Source organism: Phaenicophaeus curvirostris, chromosome 2 (genome assembly GCF_032191515.1).
Source record: "Phaenicophaeus curvirostris isolate KB17595 chromosome 2, BPBGC_Pcur_1.0, whole genome shotgun sequence".
In the NCBI taxonomy this organism is placed as follows: domain Eukaryota; kingdom Metazoa; phylum Chordata; class Aves; order Cuculiformes; family Cuculidae; genus Phaenicophaeus; species Phaenicophaeus curvirostris.
This window is the reverse complement of record NC_091393.1, coordinates 86,847,636-86,870,028: the sequence shown is the minus strand read 5'-3', so window position 1 is coordinate 86,870,028 and position 22,393 is coordinate 86,847,636. Positions and strand designations below refer to the sequence as shown.

The following is a 22,393-nucleotide window of genomic DNA, read 5'->3' as shown; positions in this document are numbered from 1 at the left end:
GTATTTTATTGTCTGCCAGGAAAATACAGCCTTTGGCTATGCTTTATTTTAATGGGATATTTTTATTGAACTCTCTAAGTCTGTAACAGTTTTGAAAGAATGCACCATACGCTTCACTTCTGAGCAGCTATTGGCTCTACAGGTTATTATATTTTGGCTAAAATAATACATAAATGATAGTATTTTAATATATTGTAATGTATATGCTATAAATAAAAGTAGCTCCATATTTAGCAATAAAGTGTTACTTATTTTAATGATTATCACTCAAAAGATTTTTAAATACTGTACACTAATTGGTAGTTGTTTATGTATCGTTTCACAAACTGAGGTCTGAGTTTGCATCTAAAATGAAATTCAAACTCCATAAATTCAGTGACTTCATATCTCTATACAATTACGCAGTTTTGACTGTTGGCAGCCTTATTTCATAAGGGAGTAAATTTTGACTACAACATTGACGTGCAGGAACAAGAACTCACAATGTGACTTTTCCTTCAATAGCAGTAAAAAGCATATTACTATTTGTTTGCATACACTCCATGATCATATAGAACTGAATTAACTTCTGAATATAGCTGTAGGAAGCATCATGCAAACCTGGGGCAAATCTTGATACTTGCATAATAAAAAGGAGAAGGAAAGCAGAATTAAAACAAAGGAGATCTGAAATTACATGTAGTACCTACACAGTAATTATATATGAGCACATGATAGTTTTTCAGCAAAGGGTAAAATAATTCTATCCATTAAAATGTTGCAGAAAATCCCATCACAGTATCTGCCATTATGCTTGTGAGCTCCTCGAGAAGTGTAACCAAAGAGTATAAGCTTAACCCAGTCATGCTTTTTCTGAAGTAGTTACATTGAATGCTGTTTACTCTACTTTTTTTTCTTCCCCACAGCAACCACAAGATAACACTAAATTTTTACTTTCATTAATATAGAAAGAAGGAGCAAATTCCATGGAATTGTTCTGTCTAAATAACTCTTTCTTTTTTTTAATCACAAATCCAAGCGTTCTGTGGCTTTTAGTCACTCACTTTTTGTGAGTTTGCTGATGAGCAGTCAACCTCTCATTACGTATACAAGACCAGCTGTCCCCGAAACCTGCATACTGCTAACCCCTTTTTCTACTTTGAAGGTGATTAAGGAAAAGAAGTTGGAAATGAGAAAAGAATGACAGCAATAATGTTAAAAGTATACTTTCAGAGAAAAATTAGTAGACATTTATATATTTTGGACATGAAACATTTATCAACCAGACCAAATAGTTAAAAATCTGAGGAAAACAGGGGGATATCATGCACACACAACTTCGACGTTGGCAGTAGATGAAAAGAAAAACATCACATTTGCAAGTGACCCAACAAATAAGATCACAAACATATAGAAGCTGTTTAAAATAAGAAGTATAATGGGTTAGGTCTGAATTCCACATAGACGAGCGTCTTGTCTCTGACCAGTGTCAACAGCATATGTTCAAGCAAGAGCAGCAAACTGGGGTATCCTTTTACATAAACGCTGCTGGTTTGTGGCAAACTAGTGGATTACAGACTAAATTATTAGTAAAATGTATTTCTGCTGAGAAAACATATCAAAGAAACTTGAATGTGTCTCATATTTAGACATTAAAAAACCCCTTCATAAAGAATAAGACCTCTTGTAATGAGAACATCACATTCACACTATACTGGTTTTTATAATTTTGTCCATTTACTTAATTACAGTATTATTTCGGTTTTTTTAATTAAAATAAACAAAAGGAAAACCCAAAAAGTATCACTTGAATTACTTTAGGGTAGAAATAACTTATGAAATCACAACACTAGCGAGTTATGGTGTGGACACTGATCAACAGAAGTGGACCAATAGCTAGTACTGAGGATCTGATGTTTGCAGTACATGTGCTATGGGAAGTGTTCTTTTAACCTGTGAATGCCATAGCTATTAGCAGCTAGAACATATAAATGTACCCCCAAATATATTATTTCCTAATCATCTATGTCTGTGTTTTAGATTTCTGATCTGGACAATATAAGAGAATGTAATCTTTTATTCAAGAAATAACCAAGAAATAATGTTGCTAATGTCAGCTGAACAGAATTAGTTTACAGTAATGAGACACCGGAGTAACATTTTCTATTTACATGTGTCCAAACAATTAAACCAATATCTTTCTGTGGAATTTCTAACTTTCTTCCTCATATGTTACATCATATATTCAAGTTTGGCATTCTGGATTTCCCTTTGGAGAAAAATAAAGCAGGTCTTTTTAAACAACCTGTATTTGGTATCTAGCCTTAAAAAAGTGTTGTGTTTTAAGAAAGCATATACTTAGCAAGTTAATAAAATCACATTTGCAAAGCACTTAGCTACATGTTTCGTTAAGAAATATAACATTAATTACAAAGGATTATAAATATTATTATTAAATAAAGATCATTATGTAACTGAGCTGGGGTTCTTTTATCAAATGTTTGTACAGTTGTAAAATGTGGCTTTGGGACAAAGGTATTACTGTAAAGCAAACAATAATAATAAGTTATAACTCCCATCACTGATACTCACTCATGGTGAAGAGAATCCTGGGACAAGTGAACTGTTTTCCGGCTACCACCTGGTCCTGGAGCTATCTAATGGAAAAAAAGTAGGAAAAAAGGTCTTTGAATAATGAGGCAGCGTACACACACAGAGTGACTGTTTATTAAAAAAATGCATTGCAAATAGTAAATGTAAAACAGGGACAGTACACTAGATATAGTAAATGTAATTAGCAATATTTGCAATTTTTAAGCAAAGTCAGAGTGTAGAAAGTATTATACAAGATTTACTAAAATCCTTTATGTGTAATTCTGATTGAATGTTAGGTGTTAGAAATTTATAGATGTCAGGAGCCTAAGTTACTTTTGAAGAGTCCACTAAGCACTTTATCTCCGCAATATGAAAGTTAGATGTTTTGAAAATCATATTCAACGTAATACCCTGATTTATGGATGATACAGTAATAAAGTTATTAAAAAAACACCTTGAACCTTTGTATCCCACCACAAAGCTGTTGAAATTCAAGTTGATGTGTGACAGAAAGCAAAGATGAAATAATTTTTACCACACTTTGCTGTGTGCTCAATTTAAGAACGATCTTAAGAATGCATGATAGTACGTGCAGACTTCTGCAGTTGATGATATTATGGTATTGCTCAGGAATGCATTCAAACAGCTTTATTTCTATTTTTAGAATCTGTGTAATTTGACTGCGTGTGTAGATAGGTAAAAGCAGAAGAATAAGAGACCACTGTGCTTGAAGGTGGTCAAGCAACTCCTGCTTGAAGAACCAGAGCAAAAGGCAAACTATTCCTGTTGGAAAGAATGCAGGAACAAATTTTCGGTTCCTTGGTGATAGTTTTATAGTCAGTAGATGACCAGAAGTGGGGATGAAGTCAGATGTTCTCTCAGTTTTGAAAGGAGACCACAAAAACTCAATGATAATACATTTATATGGCTCAGGCTTGCCAAAAGTGCATAAGCAGAAGCTTCACAGATCAAAGCAGCCTACTCTTTATTAAAAGAACAATGCATTCAACTTCCAAAGAAAAATATTACTATTCATCTGGTCTCATGCTGGAGAGAAGCCAGGGAAGTTGGAGCTCCCAAATGTGGAAAACTTCCAAAGAACACTCATCGAATAATTTGCAGGCTACATGTGCTTAAAGCATTTGACCAAAATCTGTTTCTTTGACCTGAAGAATGATGTCACTTGAAGCAGAATTGAGAGCCCCCAAAGCTTTGTCATTTTTCTGCCTGGCAGTGATTAAAATGAATTGGTGATAATTTACCACAAAAAAAAATCTATGCAAACATATAAAACCCTAGTAGAGGAAATCATGGCAGCTACATGGAAGAACAGTACCTAGTGCTTTACCCACATTTGGAATTTACTGTTTTGCTAGACTTACTGAGGCCTTACATAGCTATACGATAATAAAACAGTGACCAAATGTTATTTTTGCAATGTCATAATTCACCTAATAAAAGCAAGAAATGTTAGTTCACACAGACCTAGAAATGCAAACAAGTATTTCAATATATAATTTCCAATTTTTATGACTAATAACTAAACTGTTGCTTTAACACTATAGGTAAACACACAACTCAGCTGTTGAGAGCTACATCCTGCATTAATCTCAAAATGAGGTTTTCATGCTATTCCAGTGAGTATCCCTGGAATATAGTAATCCATTTTCTACACTGTGGTTATAAGAAAAGCCGACTGTGCCTATGTCATGCTTTGTTAGGGGTTCATGATCACATTATCTCATGGTGGACCTGACACTTTTATTCAGTTTACAGTATGTTCTGCGTACAGGCAACTTATTTCCTTTGCCAGGGCTGCTGACAACCTTTTCCACACTATATTAATCTTGTTTACAGACTTTATCTTGGTACAAATATCAGAAAACTGAACTTTTTATCTCAGGGAGAAAATAAACAACATGTTGACAGAAGCAAAAGCTATTTTCTGGACTAAAATTGGTTGTTTACCTGCAGCCATACTTATGGAAACAAGTTTAAGTTTCCATCTTACTCAAAATACATAATCTGAAATTTAATAAGCATAGCAATTTCAAGAAAAAACACTTGATAAGTTGCCAGTTTTAAAATAATATATAAACCACAGAACTATTTTTTTCACTAATTTATATGAGAATATGAACTTGCTTAGAATACAGTTACAACTGATCACTCTACAGTGCTGAGGTTTCTTTGGTACACTCTAGATAGCTTCAGTTACCGAGTAGTCACAGAATACTTATAAAAATAAACTCATACATATATCATTGTAAGATTGTAAGATTCACAATATGTTAATGCAAATTAATTCATATTTGAAAAATTTGTGATCTAGCATGTAAAAAAACAACTCAAAACCCATTGCCTATCTTCATCCACTAACTCATTAAAAAAAATACACTGCAAAGTTCTGCTGAATCTCTACAGATGACAGCGCCAATTACTCCAGACAGTGGCAGCAGACTGCAGGACTCTCAAATCAAAGCAAACACCCTCTCAACTGCTCAGACTCTTTATTGATGAAAAGAAAGCATAGTTACCTAGAATTGGTTTAGATGATGAAATCCCCGTGCACAAGAAGACACCTGGGTTTAAAGCAAGTACCAGCTTTCTCTTGGGACACTAAGAACAAGCAATGCTGAAAGTTTGCATGATGAAGGTTTGTTGTTTTAATTTTTTTACTGAATGTGTGTGAGTGTGCATCTGATACATATGTATCAGGGAATCAGAATAACCGAGATGAGACTGACAGATCAGGCCTGTTTTAAACTCTGAACTAAGTTCATTCATTAACACACTTCTTGGCAACGGTAAATTCTTACACACTATTAAAGTAAACATCCCCCTTCTATACAGAAGAGTGTTAGCTCTTAACACTTGTATGGTAAATTAGCTGTGCGTACACGATATCATAGAGGTGATGCTGTATAGCTAACTGATGGCTACGGTCCTTGACGATTTGTAGCCCCAGGGGTCAAGGTGACCAGGTGTCTTCCTTCTCATAAAACTCTCCTTGCTTATGTCTGATGTCTTTATTTTACTGTTCCTTCTGAAAACGTGAGGGAGGGGTGCCTTCTCTTTTTTGTAACAAACATTTGAGCCATAAGCAAATTAAGCGCAATTTGAAGAAGCACAGTTTGATAATGTCCAACAAGTTCTGTAGACTACTTTTGACACATGCATTACAGGAAAAAATGCAGCAGATTTTTTTCTAATAATATAAATATAGTAATATTTTTTCAAATATTTTAGAAGTTAAACTTTTGTAAAAAGAGTGCCATGACACAATATGAACAGAATTCTGGTCTGAAAAGTTCCTTCCTATGAAACATGAAAATGTCTAGGAAATGCTCAATAACCTCTTCAAGCTTTTTAGCAGTATATTGGATAATCTGTGTTTCTAGAAGTCACACTACCCCATAACTGAACATAATGACACACTGGAACACAGGCAACTATAAGCAAGATAAAAAAGTGGAAGTATTTCTAACTATTTCCTCTAATTAAGAATAACAGCTTTTTAAAAACTTACTAGCAAATGACTTGTAGCAAATGAATCGGAATGATGTCCTAGAGGATGAGAAACAATACTGACATTCAAAAAGCACAAAGAAATATCATGGGTTTCCACACAGCCCAACTGTGCTGCAATCTGTACTATGGCCTAGTTGCATAAAGCAGCAAAATAAGTAGGAGCGTAAGGGGAAAGCGGGGATACCCTTGAGCCTTCTTGCTTTTCATCTTCCTCGCGTGCAAACTTTCTCCAGCAGCAACACATTGCTCAAGAGATACTGTAATCTACAGCTGATATAAGTAGTTTTATTTATGAGTTCAAAATATGACTTTAATTTCTTCTGGATACAAGTCCTTTTACAATTGCTTGAATAGGGTGACAAGGTGGTGGCTGTACACTGTTTCCAGAGTCCCTGAAACACGGGTATTCCAACTCTCACAGAAAATACTCCATCTGTTTCGCAGTAATTGGTTTGTCTGAGAAATTTTGATCTACACTGAAGAACACAATAAAATGGAAAAGTATTCAAGACTGAGTTGTTTTGCCAGTCACAAGTGGTGTTCCCCAGGGCTCAGTGCCTCTCCTCTTCCTTACTTTTTCCTATGCTATCACACAATCAAGAGAACAAATGCACTTCTCTTTTATAATTTATGTTTAGCTTAGCAAATACATTTTTGAAAATATACAGACTGTGTCTTATTCATACTTGTACCTCAGATATGTTTTCCTTTACTGAAAAAAAAAATTCTTAGAAGTTCAGTAATTTTTCAATACTGAAAGTGACATTTTCGTATTTTAAATTAGATCATGCCAAACACTTTATGGTTGTACTCTATGATATTACTGTTCTTATCATTCCAATCTAAATGATTCTATGATGCACTTAAAGAACCCACATAAATAATTATGGAATTATGTGAATGCTTAATTTAGCCATCACTGTGTGTCACATTCATAGTATGCAAAACCAATAAAATTTCACCAAAATTTTGCTGAACACTAGTTACATAAACAATCTAAGCACTTTTGTAAATGAAAGAATAGGTACCTTTCTCCAGTCTAGAAATTAACTGCTATGACCAACTACAGATTAATGCATGTAAAAATTAATTATTTAACCAAATCTTTTGTATTCCAGAAGAAGAAAAGATACTTTTTTCTAGGTTCACATATTTATAGTATCTTTCCCTAAAACCACTATATTGATTAATACAATTTCAAACTTTAAGCAGCAAATTTAATTTTGTCAGGCAGGAGTTTCTGGAAAAAAAGCTGTAGTCCAAATTAAAATGCAACTAGAAGTAAAATCCTAGACAACAGGATTTTGCAGTGGAAATTACAGCATCACAATGACACTTCCATAATTCACAGATCTGTGATTGCCAATTTATAGGAAATTAAATCAAAATATATTAAGGGAAGAAAGAGAGAAAAGTGATTCTCTGTATCTTGTTGCACTGATTAAGAGCAATTTCTTATTAGTTTCAGCATCAACTTATTATCATTGGTTTTATACTCCTCCTTCACTATAAGCATTGGAAAGCACCTAAAATAAACAAAGCTCTGATTTGAAATACAACTTAAAAAACGATATACCTACAAATTCCTTGACTTGAAACAATATAGAAAACTAAGAAAATAAAAACAGTGTTCACAGTATACGTTACTGAATCATTGCCACAACCCTAGCCTGACATTACCATTACACTGTTATTCCCTCTACAAGCACACTCTCGCTGAAGGGCCCGAACTGACCATTCCAGAGAAGCATCTCTTTAACATACAGATTGCTTTTAGGTGATGCTCAGACAAATTCCACAAAGTCTTCATGAAGCCATGGTTCACTGGCAAAAAAGTTCTAAGCCAGTTACTTGCTATTATAGTTATAATTCTTTAAAACTGACATCTTATTAACATAGTGTTGCAAAAACCAGTGGATCATTGCCATTCTGCTTGCGAAATAAGTGATAAGGAAGGAGAAAAACCTCAAGAAAAATAGGTCAAAAAGCATAGACTTTAATCCTAAAGCGAACACACATCTCCCTGTACGTGTTTTATTGTTTTCTCACCCCTCCCCCATGAAGCAAACCACCAAACAAGAGAGCTACACACCCTAGATAAAACGAGAATCAGCAAGTTTCTTGGACTTAAAGAATATACCCCTGCTCTGCAATCTCTCTAGCGATTTCAGACACTGCTAGAGTTTTCTTTACTTTTCACACACTTGATCAAAATATATACATGGCTTTCAATTGAATGACTAATAGATGGAAAAGAAAAGCGATGGTAATGGAGATTAAAAGAAGAAAAGTCCACTATTCAACATAACTCCTTCAGAGAAAGACGGAAAATTTAAATCTCACGTATAAAAGCAAAACAGGGAACTTCTTTGTAAATTTTAGCTATTATACAGTTTTGCTCTGCTGCTTTTAAGATAAAGCCTGAATGTGAAGTTAAACAATTATAAATTTTAAACAAACATAAAAAACACTTTTGAAAGGAGAGTGGTCTGGGTGTAAGTTTTTGTTTGTTTGTTTTAAATGGTAACACTAGCAGAAAATATCACAGACCACGTTGTCTGCTAAAACTCTGTCAAAGAGACAAGGTTTTATATACTATAGAATAGGCAACAGAGTAAGTCTAATGATGCATTGCAATAACACACGTTAGTGCATACGTTGTGCCTTTAAGTATGTGATATGGTAACATTGGAGGAACTATTAAACAGAGAAAATAAGTACTAGTGCATAATGCAAAAAAATTATTTTGTCTATGGAAAAAGCATCAGGTAAAGTGAATGAAAACTGCAAGTGTCCTGTCTGCAAGGAAGTCAGTAGGAGAGTTTCTTCTGAGTTTCTAATATTTAATATGAAATAGTACCATGGGGCACCATTGCTCCAACAAAACTCACAGCACTACAAAAAATGAACTGATCTATAAGTCTCAATAAGAAACTATAAACCAGATTTTTTTTTTTAATTAAATCAACTCCTTGTTAAAAGGCAAATGTAAAATCTTCAGAACTGCACAAACACGCCACACAGCACCACTATTTCAATATTAGGAAAGGGAAAATCTTTAGGGCAGCTGTTTGAATATTTTTAGATATGGCAACAAAATTATGGCCAGTTTTGCTACTTCATTACTCTGCAAATAGGAAATAATGAACAAATTTTATTTAAATTAAATCAGATTTCCCTTAGTAAAAAGAGCTACTATTAAATGCTGCAGTAATAGGCAGCATGTAAAAAAAATTATTATGATATTTTAGCTGTTTAGATATAAAACTTACTGTAGAGTGAAATCTAAGCTTCTCTAAGTCAACAGGATTTTGACTTCAGTAGTGCTGGGACTGTATTCGTATTAGTTAAGGATGATCTAAAATGTTGAAATAATTTTGAATTGTAACATTACCCTCAATAAGTGAAGTTGCCCACACAGTGATAGAGATAGGAGGAAGGAGCAGAGCAGTGATTAGGATACTAGCTGTGACCTGGGAGGTGCAGGTTCAATTCCTTGCTCTTCTGCAGGCCTGCTGTTTTGACCTTTGGGAAGTTGTTTTCTGCAGCTCAGTTCCTCATTTGCAAAAAAACCAAGAAAAACATACAAACAAGACCATACTTCCACCCCTCCTTAAGTAGTCTGTAATAGCTTGTCCTTTACTTAAAGCACTGTAATATAATGACAATAAAGATTGTACCAACAAAGGATATCATCAAAGCATTTGCTTTAAGACTCCTTGAAGCATACTACTGAAGGTGATTTTTATTCCTACTGCTATGGGACTTATTACAGGAAACAGAAAAACATCAATATTAAATGCATTTACATATATAAGCAGAATTACTCATAAGAGAACTCTTTGCAGGTACAAGTCCTATTATGACAGTTTATGGCAGTGTCAGTTTACTCAGAGTGGATTAAAAACCCCACGTACACAACAAAACCCCTGTTTTCAAATCACTGCCCAGCTTCAGTAGCAAGCTATGAGTGGCCTCTACTGGCTGACCAAAGGCTGCAGAAATCACTAAGCTTTTGCTACGAGTTAAAACCGAGGTTATCAAGTGTGTGAAGAAATGCTAATAGAACGAATATACTCGTCATTGCTAGATAATTCACTTATGGTATGGCTAAAAATAAAAGGCAAACACAAGAAGAGGGATACAACAGACAGTGGGGAAAAAGTACCTTTAGCACTGGTTCTCCTAACATTTGTCAAAATACATACTGCAAATATATACATGCAAAAGTCCATTCTCCAAAAGCTGATGCTGGACTTCAGCAGGATATATGGAGCTAGCTTGAAAGGTGCGAACAAACCCAAACTCAAGCAATTTATAATTTGTTCATATAAATTATATATTTTGAATGAAGGCTGAATTACTTCAATTATGATATCAATGGTTTGATTTAGAAGTCAAATAGAAAGCCAGTTGTGTCATCTGAGAAAGTATTAAACCTGAGACTATGTAACTATTCCTTTTGAAAATGCGCAACAAATTTGATATTTTCCTTATTTCTAAAATTAAAATAAATAAAATACAGAATACTAAAAAATGAAGAATGAAACAGCATCTATTGCCACAAAGACAATCTGCAAAGTCCTCAAAGTACATAAAAAGATTTTTATTATGAAAATCAGATAAATATTAAAAATAATGAAATTATTTAAATTTGAAAAAAATCACTAGATTATAATGCAATATTCCTATTAGAAAATATTAGATAAAAAGAAATTATAGTGCCACTAGCAAGGAAGTATTTTTCTTTTACTTCACCTTTCTTTTCAATAGGAATGTGTACCTGATTTGCCATTCTCCCACATTTTAATTGCACCCTATCAAGAAGGATTATTGTCAAATGTAACTGACTACTGATGCCAAAAGGTAATTGTCTTCATAAGCAGCTGTATGGTGCTCACACACAACACTGTACTCCGTGATATTTCTAGCTCCCATTCTGAATCCTGCCCCATTTCAGAGTTCTACCTCATTTCAGAATTCAGTCCCATTATCTCCACTGCTCAAAATTGTTCACGGGGTTATCTAGCTGACATATAAGATAACCCTCCATCTCACTAGACACCACTGGGATATGACATGCTGACCCACAGTAAGCCCTGATTATTAGCTTGAAACATACACCACATAAATGGAGCTTCGAGCCAAATAATTTGTTTTAAAGTCTTTTTATTTTACTCATATATTAAGAGTCACTTTAAACATGCTGACATCAGTTCCATTAATCTATATAGCCATGAATATATTTGGACACATTAATGTTAGGTTTTGACTATTAGCAGAAAACAGATGAAAATACTATGACTAGAATGCAGACTGCAAGTAATGCCTTATTATTGTCAAAAGAGAAAGGGATTTTAGTTTAATAAATTATAACTAAATAAAAAACAAATGGTCAGTGACTGCAATTAAACAGCCTGCATTGCACTAATGCCCACAGTCTTTTCTTACTGAAAAAGGCTTGCAGTAGACAGAAGTACAGAGAGGTTCCATTCTTTCCATTCCATCTTTTCCAAGCTACTACACTTCCAATGACTGCGAAAGTGGTTAGGATTAGGAACCCCAAACAGACAGGGCAGAACTGATCTGCTCGGACAACTCTTCCTCTCAGCCACATAATTGTTTCCTATTGTAGCATCTACAGTTCTGCACAGTTTTGAACCCGACAAGTTTCATATGCATGAAAACCTTGTTACCTTTTGTTTTTAAAAGAGGTACTCAATGAGCCTGTCAACGGCCATTCTTAAGGCCATTACAGCCTGGACAACAAAACACAGAAACCTCCTAAGCAGTTTTCAGGAGAATGAGATGATATGAAGACCTGGCACAAAAGACTGCTGATAGCATCCTACCTAAGAATTTCTCACATGAAAAAAATAATTCAGGTATCGGATAATTTTGGTTTAAAAGGTTACACTTTGATGAGATTTGTAATAAAAATCCTTTCAAAATTTACATATGTTGATCAACAGCAGACCTTATGAAATTTACATATTTGAATTGCTAAAAGAAAAGCAAGAACCTTTGGGTTACATAACTTTTAAATAATTACTGCCCATGAAACAATTCTTCATTTCAAGTGAAATTCCCACCAGAAGGTCTCACACCAGTGGTGAAACAGCAGGGTGAAGCTTTAGGGAGGTTTCAGGTAAAACTTGGCCAGTTTCACTACTGACAGTATTGTGTATGGATGACACTTTTACATATTTTGAACTTGCCTGTACATAAACGTTTTACTCTGCAAGCTTACATGACTGGTAGATTTTAAGAATCCTTCTCTATTTCCACTTTCTCTGTTACCTGAACTCCTAATGCATAACTATAAGCATTGTTTCAAATTTTGAATGCCAGTAGAGATGTACAGGAGAAGTAAGTATGAAGCTCAGAAATCACCTTTCCACTGGGCATTCTTAGGGCCAAGCTAAATTCAGGCTTAAGACCTGTTTTTTCTTTTTCTCCCTATGCAAAATGATGTAGAAATAAAATAAATTTTAAAATGCATTACAATAAATATGATTTTACCTAGCAAGACATTCTTAAGCTTTTTCATCACATTGTCTTCAAATATCAAATGTAAATAATTCATGATTTCTATTATAGAAGAAATGGAAACAAGTAGGTTTTAATAGAAAAAAAAAAATCAAAGTGGGAATTCCACTTATACATTTTAAAACAGACTGTCAAGCTTGTTAGGCTTAATAGCAGTCCCATGCTGGGATATCAACACTTGGATAAGGTAGCACTGCGTTTCAAAATTTCTAACATAATGCAGATACTGAAGTTCTATACTACCAAAAGCTCATGAATGGATTGTGCAAAGTCACCATTAACTTTGATTTGAAGAGTAAACTGTATTGTCTTACTCTCAAATTCCTCCTTATCAGTAAGAGTGCTCCAAAGTTCTCTTTGTATGATATCAAGCCTTACATAATGGAAAACATCACAGTACACTCTTAAGGGAGAGCCTATAGTTCCTTAGGGCAATTTGAACGAGTAATGCATTAAAATGATAGCTATCCCAGAAAGCTAATTCACAAAGGAACACAACGCCTGTGTTCAAGGAGCTTCTATCCGTGATTCACTACTCCAGCAAGATGAAACATCATCACTATGTTTTGTCTTATGTTTGTATGACACACAACACACATTTCCTTGGTAGGTCTATACTACTTTGGCTGTTTCTGGAATCATGCTGTCCAGTTAAACTTACTTTTATAAACACAATTCCTGTCAGAAAGGGGTGTTTAGCATATGGAGAAGTTTTACTCTTTTAAAATTTAATACTATGTGCAGGAAACATTGTTTAACCACTGACTAGACAAGTGCCTGTGTGACTGAGGGCAGGGAAAGGTGCCCAACTCAGTGGCTGCCTCGGCTGCAAGATGATCAGGACATGGCACTATTCACTGTAGGCTCTTCTGCTCCTGGGATTAACATGTAGAAAAGACAATTAGTTTTCCCCTAATGTCTGTGGTGGCACCAATTTTACTTTTCTGGCCAGATCCATGGATTGGTGGATCCTATCCACTAGAATAGGTTTTGGTCCCTGTGCAACATATTAGCTGCCTTGGGCTTCTGAAATTTCTGATAAAACCATGTGCAAAGCAACTTTTGGCTACCAAAAGCGTATCCTCTACTTATGAAGTATCACTGTAATAATACAGACAAGAGGTGTAGCTGGTTTGTTGGGCCCTGACTATGCAAGGGGTCAAGAAAAGAACATTTTTCTCTCTATTGCAAATATTTAATGTGTTGCAGGGCACAGAGAGCAACACTATTTTTCAGAGACGAAACTATAAAGCACATTTCACCAGGTCCTGAAGGACTGACTTTCCACCCACCTTAGGGCGGAGATCATATATCATAGAATGCTGTGGCTATCAGCAACTCCTTGCAAAATACCAAGGGAATTCTAAGTTGCACTGGGGAGGAAGAGTTATTTTTGCTGTTATTAAGGGAGGAAAAGAAACACAGGAGAAGCCAAAGAGAGGGCCTTTGTCACAGAGAATGTCTTGAATGCAATACCAACATCTTGCATTTATATGGGTATGTTATTCTGGAAACACTTAGAGCTAACACAGTCCCTAATAAAGATAAATTGCCCTGAAACCTTACAACTCATATAAGAGCATGACATGACTCACCATGACAATATCCAAGATAAGGATATGGAAAGAGGAGAGTACTGATATGGAAATACACTGCATCCAGCTATTTATGAGTGACAGCCTTGGTGCTAAAAATTTCTACACGTGCAGAGGTTTTCAGAAACTATTTGTGGTATGATCTGATGGTCTCCAACATGCAAACTTCACTTCGAGTATTCTTACTACCAGTACCAAAAGTAAGCATTCTTCTATGGGATGCTGGAATACACATTTTCTTTTAGTTTGGGAAGGAATGAAGAGGAAAATGAGGCAGAACGAAAGCAGAAGGTACTGTGTATAAAGATTAATGTAAAAGAATTAGAGTATTGGGAAAAGCACACTGTTACAGAAATCCACAATAAGATAAAAAGTAACAGGCTGTTGCAAGGTAGTAGTGACTATCCGTTTAAAAAAAACATTCTTGGGGAATTCTTTGAACCTCTCTGCTTTGTTCAAGACTCAAAGACATCAGGTTAATGTAACTTGACTCATCCTCTCTCCAGTCTCCAAGGTAGTTGAATAAACACCAACACCACAAAGCCTTCCTGAACCCGTTACTTGCCATTCTAGTTGGCTGTGGTACCATCCTGGGCACAGTTCATAAAGGAAGTTATTGAGTTTGCATTTCATTTGCTGCCAATGTATATTGGTGATGTTTGCTTACAAAATTCAAGTTTCAGGATCAGCACCTTTCAATGAGCTACTTTAGCATTACTATGCTGATGGACTATAACATTTCCTATTAAATACCTAAATACTTTACACAGTACCAAAATGGAAGCTGAATTGAGGGCACCCAGCACATTACTAGGACTAGTTTTGTTTGCAGGCAGGTTTAACAGTAGAAAGCATAGTAGGTTTCAAATTGTTGATAAGATGTCCAGATTTATCCTAGAAAAATAAAAATTGCTTGTCAAGAGAAAGCTCATCTATTGACTTATTAACTGGACACTAACAGGGTAAATATTGCATTCCACAAAGTTAACTGGAAATTGTGAGTTTAAGAGGAGTTATAGAGAATAAACAGCTCAAGTAATAGGAAACAAAAATAAACAGGCACACCTGCAACTTTAGCTGAATATCTTAAGAAATTGTATTTGATGGCAGCATTCAAGAAATTGTATATAATGACAGAAAGCACTGTTATACATATCATACCCCTGTTAGTGTTAAATTGTGCAGGCGGCCATGAAGAAAAATACATGGAAGCAGCCATTCGAATTTGGCATTACAACCCACAGTCATTGAAGTAGTACAAAATACATTTTGAGATGTTTTAAATTATTTTTTAAAAATCATAAATATGTAGTGTTATAATAATTGTGAGTAATGCTGGTGCCAAGAAACAGATGTTCACTCAAGAGGCGCCACAAGTGCCATGAAATATTATGGAATATTTTCAAGTTTTCCCTGTGCACAGCCATATGCTGATGAAAATAATCAATTGAACAAAAAAACTTACAGAAATTTCTGGAAAATTATCAAACCAGTTAATATCCTAAAGGAACGATTCACCTTACTATTAAATCAGAGGTCATCTGTCCATTACTGGATCAAAACATGGTACCTATTAAGGAAATGCCTGTTCCTTGGGGTGACTGGAAATATTGGTACTAGTTATATGGTTTGAGAAACCTTCTCGGAAGAGCAACAAACACCGCAGTCTTTAGGGGAAAAAAGTCTTTGCAACTCTGAAATTGAGTGATGAAGGCATACTTGCCTTAATCCAGTTTTGCCTAGCTCATCCCTGACCTCAACTAAACTAGGTTCAAAGAGTAGGAAGTGTCCTGAACGTGGAAAATTTCATATTCACCTAACTTAATACACAACAAAATGCTGTGTTTTTTTAAAAAAGATATAATTTAAAAATATTTACCTCAACTCCTTCCGCAGCTAAATACTTTATCTGAATCCCTGGCACTAGTGTAGAAGCAGTGGGTAAACTTATTCCCATAAAATATTTTCACAAATATCTTTGACTTCAGTCCACTACAAATATTCATTTTTATTTCCTGCTTTTCCTGGCAGAACTGTGATATGAGCTTGGGAAGCTTCTGCTCTAATCAAAATCCTACTTCTATTCTAGGATATGAAGAAAAGACTTTCAAAGTGAAAGTCTATCAGCTCCAGTACTTTTCATTTCAAAGTACTTATCACGGATTTTGTGGCTGAAATTAACAAGAGTATGTATTCCATTTGTAACTTAGCTTAAAGTTTCCAAAGTTATTTCCTATAATTTTGCAGGATCCACCATTATAGCACCATTTCACCCTGATGAATGACTCCTCTTTCCTATTGTGGGACTTCTCCATGTCCTTTGACTCTGAATGCACTTCATTCCTCTTTTGTTTAAAGATCTTAGTTTAACATGTGCAAAACCATTTCTATTGAAAAGCAACATAAGCAAACACCATGATACCAGTGCTCTTTATTGATTCAAGAATAAAGAATAAAGTGTATTTTATTAAATGTAATCCTTGCGCAGTTTCTGCCATTTAAAATATTTTAAGGAGAATACTATCTCCAAGATTTAGTTTTAGAATTCAAACTGTAAACATATAAACAGAGAATAACAGGGGAAAAATCCCTTATACCTGAAAACAGAGATATGACATGCTTCCAGATCAACTGGCAACAGCCAACTGGAGTATGTTTTATTCATTACACCACCAGGCTTAACATTTTAAAATTCACACAACTAGGAATGGGTCAAAGTGGTGGAAAGACCGATGGATTCTGTTTTGACTCTGTAGGTATATCTGTATTAACACAGTTTTTCAAAATACGGTATGCTTGGGAATTACTGAAGTTTAAATAAAGGAGTTACTTTTGAAATCTGGACATTTCAGTGTCTGTTCTCCTTCCATCTCACACCAGAATCAACCAATGAATCTCTTCACTCTTAAAGAATACACACTACTTCTTCTCTGCGTGAATAATACTTTCTTCCCCGTGTACTTTTGGTTTCTGATCTACATGGAAGTAATGATCCCTTTTTTTTTTTGCATCCTCATAAAAGGCTATTTATGCTTTTGGTTTCTATTAAACCAGGCACAATACTGTGAGAGGTCTATGGCAGCTTCACAAATAACAATTTTGAAGTGCTAAGTAAAATATTACAAATATGGGAACTCAGTAAAGAAAGTGAAGACTTAGGATCAGTGTTAGTTCCTCATCAACCCTTCAGTTTAACACAATTCTAGAAAAGCAGTTCCTAAAACTTTAAGTTTTCACAGTTTTCAGGAGTCCTTATTAAGGAAATGATTAACAACTTCTGAGCTGAAAAATCTTACCCCTAATAAGATGGAGCTCTTTCCTTCCAACTTTGGGATATATTTCTTCACACAGCAAAATCATAAAACTACAGACAGTGGTGTAGATAACAAAATGTGTGGTAGACTGAAAAGACCTGGCAAAACCAAACAAAATCCCCACCAAAGCCTCAGCCATTCATTTTTAATGGGGCGCTCAGTTGCTCACTACATGTCTAAAAAGTCAATAAACACCAGAGATGAGACAATATCCGTCACAATTGTTTTGAAAGTTCGCTGACTTCAGAAAACATAGAACTCCAGGCTGATTATGACAAGATGTACCTGCCACCCTGTGCATGCAATAAAACATTCTAGGGAAAAGCCCTAGAAAATACCCTAAACAGCAATGTCATTTAAACTTAATGTATGACATACATGTCTTAAGGGTTGGATTTTTCTTAATGTACAAAAATGCATTCCCACTAACAATATTAATTTCTCAGCCATATGAGACAGATCCATAAATAAAAATGTCTCTATTGAACAGTACACTTCAAAATCAAACTATGTTAAGTGTCTTAGACATATCTGTATGCACTTCTTTAGGGCTGGAGCAAATATTAACTTTATTTTCTGAAACCTGTCCTTCCTGTTGGCTATACGAAGTGACTTTAGTCTAAAATGTTGCAACACACATGTAAAGATAAGCCTCTTTTCATCCCAGAAATGATATTTCATCTCCCCTTGTCTCTTCTTTTAGTTTAATCATTTGGGCATATAGCTGTGACATCTACACATTTTCCAGTTTAACAAAGTTTCAATCGAAGCATTTTCTGATTAAATAATTCAGTATAAATACCTATTTCCTTTATCAGGAAACTAAAAATCAAATAAAGCAATAACAAATGTACTGGGTAGATCATCACTGTAGCTTTTCTGGGTTTGCTAACCTAAGAATAAGAATGCAGCATGTAAAAAACAGATGTCTTATTACAGCTTTATGTATCAGGGTGACTATTTGTAGACCTGCTATCACTGCCTGATGAACTGATAAGGACTTACACTATGTCTAAATTTAATAACATATTTAATAACATTTTTATTCCAAATCAGAGTGGAATATCTTTAAGTCTCATACATTGACACCTTAGCCCAAGCCCAGGAAACTGCTAATTCCAACAGTTTAAAGCGTTAAGTTTGACGCATTTGACAAAACCTTCGCCTTCAGCATTTCACAAGTAAGTGAATGCTACTACAAAGATTTTGTAGGGATACATAACTTCCAGCTCTATTACTTCAAGTTCCTTTTATCCTTATTTACTTTTCTGAAGGGACGAGCTTTCAGCTGGTATACATATACACATTAAATGAGCCACAATTAATTGATAAAGCTGCCATCCTTATACTAGATGAGAAGCCAGTTCTAAAATGTACATGCACAAATATTTATGTTTCCAAGGCAGTAAACTTCAAATATACTTGAAAAAAGGAATGTTAAGATCCAGAATACCACATGTCTTCTTCCAAATTGCTGGATCAACATTTGTATTTAACAGTTAATTATCTCACAGTAACAAAAGGCTCTCTGGCTTCCAAAATATTTATAGTTTATATTTATATAACTATCTTCTGCCTCTTAAGCAAGAACAGACTGTTAGACATTCATAAAGGGAAGCTGCCACATTGTTCCCTGTGTGCAACACAATGGCAGGTCAAACTTTTGTTCCTCTTGTCCTACAAACAATTTTCAAGCCCACGCTCAATAAATAAATTTGGTCTCAGCACTCCCAATCAGGGCTGCACAATCCCCTCAGTAGCAGACCTATGATAAATGGACTTATTTTCCCAAATCAAACACTTGAATTTAAATTCAGATGAGTTAATGCAAAGGTCAACATTGTAATCAGTTCTTTTGATCTTTATAGAATTTCTAGAGTAATACATAATAAATCTGAAACAAGGCAATTTGCAGGTCTGTATGTGTGGCTGGTAATAAAAATCTTAACGATTAGAGCCTTTATGTACTTAGGGAACGTTTTATAGTAATAGCTATAGTGAGAGCCTCAATGCATGGGGAATGATGGCAATAGATAACACTGAAAGACATAATTGTTTGATTCTTTATATAGTTTATGCAGTATGTATAGATTACACATTATAAATTAAAGCACAATGTTTCTATAGAGTCTGCCAATGTTTTCATAATATTCTATTTTGGATTTGTATCCTCCACAAGATATCGTCTTGATAAAAACTTGAGAATTTAACAAAGATGTCCTATATTGAGAATTTTATTGTTTCACATGCTAGTATGTTACTTGGGGTAACTGTAAAGAAAAGAAGAAATGGAAATGTCTGAGCACGAAGTACATATGTCTTGGTTTCTTTTTTTAAAAAGGAAGATACCTTCTTCTGAAAGCAGGTATTTAGAAGTACAATATGACAAATCTCATATATACAATAAGATTATTATTTGACAAAAGTATTCCAAATGAAAACTGGAACATATAATCTGAGAAGCAGACTAAAAATGTCAGAAGTCATAGGAGGAAATTCTTAAAATTGAAAGGGTAAAAGTTAAATTCTTTAACAATCCCTTAAAGCTTTCTTGAAAATGATCAGGTACCTACCCAACCACTTAAAGATTTAAAAACATCTTCCTGTTAAAATATTCATAAAATAAATGAGACCTTTAAGATCTGATGTCAAAGAATACCTTCTATACACATACAATTACGTATTAGTGTGAATATAGGCCATAGAAAGAACACTTTTTCTGGAAAACTAAGATTAAGCCACTGTCAGCAATGACTACACAGGAAGAAGCAAGTATTCACCCATGGAAAAAGCAATCGAGGATCCCGCTATCAAGGCAGATATGTTGTCTGCATATGTTCAGGGGAGAGATAAATAACACTGATCATTCATTTCCTTTCCCCACTCAAAACTTTTCTATTCATATGGAAGACATATACCTCTTCAGCAAAAATAAAACTTTTCTTTATCTCACTTCAAATTCACTTAGGTGTTAACTATGCAAATGAAGTAAACAGCATCACGCAGAAGCATTGCTGACATTGAATGGTGTTCATGAAAAATAAGTAAGGCTTATTGCCTGGTTTTGGTACAAGGCAACATCTTTTTCATCATAAGCAGAGAATAGACAGTGATCTTCTTGGCACGCTTGGAAGAACTTCTTAAGTCTCATCAACTGAGATAATACAACTGTTTTATTGTGAATACACTTGATGTATCATATAGGAGTTTAAAAGCACATCTAAGTCTAAAAAATCCCCTAAAGAATCTGACTTGATATTACACTGACAGGTCTATTAAAAGTTATCATTAGTTACATATCAATACATCACCTGGTATGTGTATATATATATATATAATTAAAATCACAGTTGATCATCCTCAGAAATAATCACATATGAGGAATCTTCTTTCAATAGACGTATTCCTAGTGGCACTCCACTAGAGTGTGATAAAGATACTAAACAGGACTCTGGTTCCTCACATCTTAACTCATACACCACACTGCTGGCTCAGTGTGAAAATGATAGAGGGTAACCATGACATACAGGGGGAAGGCAGTGGAAGGATGATACCACAAAGAAAACAGTCTTTGTAACCATGTATAAATAAGCGAGGATGATTTTGTCAAGGCTAGACAAGAACCTGTAACTGAAATACAGAAAGATGGGAGCCTGAGCAAAAGATTAAAACTGTGTAAAAAGACACAAGAAAGAAAAGCTGACTTTTAGCAAGATAGACAAATAAAATGATTTTGAAACAAAGCTAAGTCAAAGCTGCCACATACTATTGACTAACATCACAAAGGCTGGGAGCATTCTCCACAGTTATTACATAAGAGTGCTACATATATTAAAAAAAAAAATAATGTAATGATGGCTCGGATAGGATACTGGAATATTAGAAGTGAGAGTGAAGGGTTGTGTGAGGTGGAGATAAAGACTAGTCATGGATAATTTCTTGTTACAAAAACTGTTTTTATTTGTGCTTTGCTATACCAATTAAAAATCAATACTGTGTAGCAAATTCTTTCTGGTATTCCATCTGCTGGTATATCCTTATCCTGTATTCAATTGTATCATCATGAATATTTCTCTTAGCAACCATTTTCTTATTTCTACTCAAACTGAGACCACCACAATTGTATACCATCCTTTTTATGTTAAATATATTTAATTTAAACAAATCTACATTTTGTAGAATGCTAGCTCCCAACTTGATTTCAGCTGCCAGATTAAAGCCTCACTCCACAATATGCAACTATAATTTAGGAATTAAACACTTTAGTAGTATAGTTAGTGCAAACATATGTAACTTGCTAAGTATGTAACATAATAATTAAGATGTTCAATTATACAATTATCATGTGTAACTAAACAAGCTTTCTAAAAACTTTGCCTGATGCGATAGAAGACCATTTAAATAGATTCCAGAATCTTTCACAAGTTATCTTGTAGATTACATCCAAATAACTAGGCCAAATAGCAGATTTAAATGACGAAACGTTTTTTCTTCTAAGTAAAAGTTTCTGCAAACAGAAACAGTAAAAATGACAGAGCAGCCAGGTCATGAAAAATATCAGTAATGATATATGTTAAGAGTTTGAGCATTATCATGCGATTAGCTTAGATTTTCAATTCACTTTCCGGTACAGAGATGTTTATATTGTAAAAGGTGCTTTTGCTCTACCATATTCTCATATTTCTCAGTGGAGAAAAACTCCACTGAGCTGCAATACATCTGTACAAAATGGGCCAAATGAGATACTACCATAACTGTTTCCATCTATTCCTTTGTTAGAATTATTTGGGTTTTTTTTTTTTAAATGTAAGCACCACTGTAACAAAACAA

General features: G+C 34.6%; 1 protein-coding gene across 1 annotated transcript in view; it reads right to left on the bottom strand.

Annotated features, from left to right (window-relative positions):
- The window catches only part of GPATCH2 (G-patch domain containing 2), a 121,201-nt gene that overhangs the window by 32,548 nt on the left and 66,260 nt on the right, over window positions 1-22,393 (bottom strand). Inside the window, exon 6 of the mRNA XM_069852766.1 lies at window positions 2,572-2,636. Within this exon, the coding sequence (XP_069708867.1) occupies window positions 2,572-2,636 (65 nt within the window). The remainder of the gene's footprint in view (window positions 1-2,571; window positions 2,637-22,393) is intronic.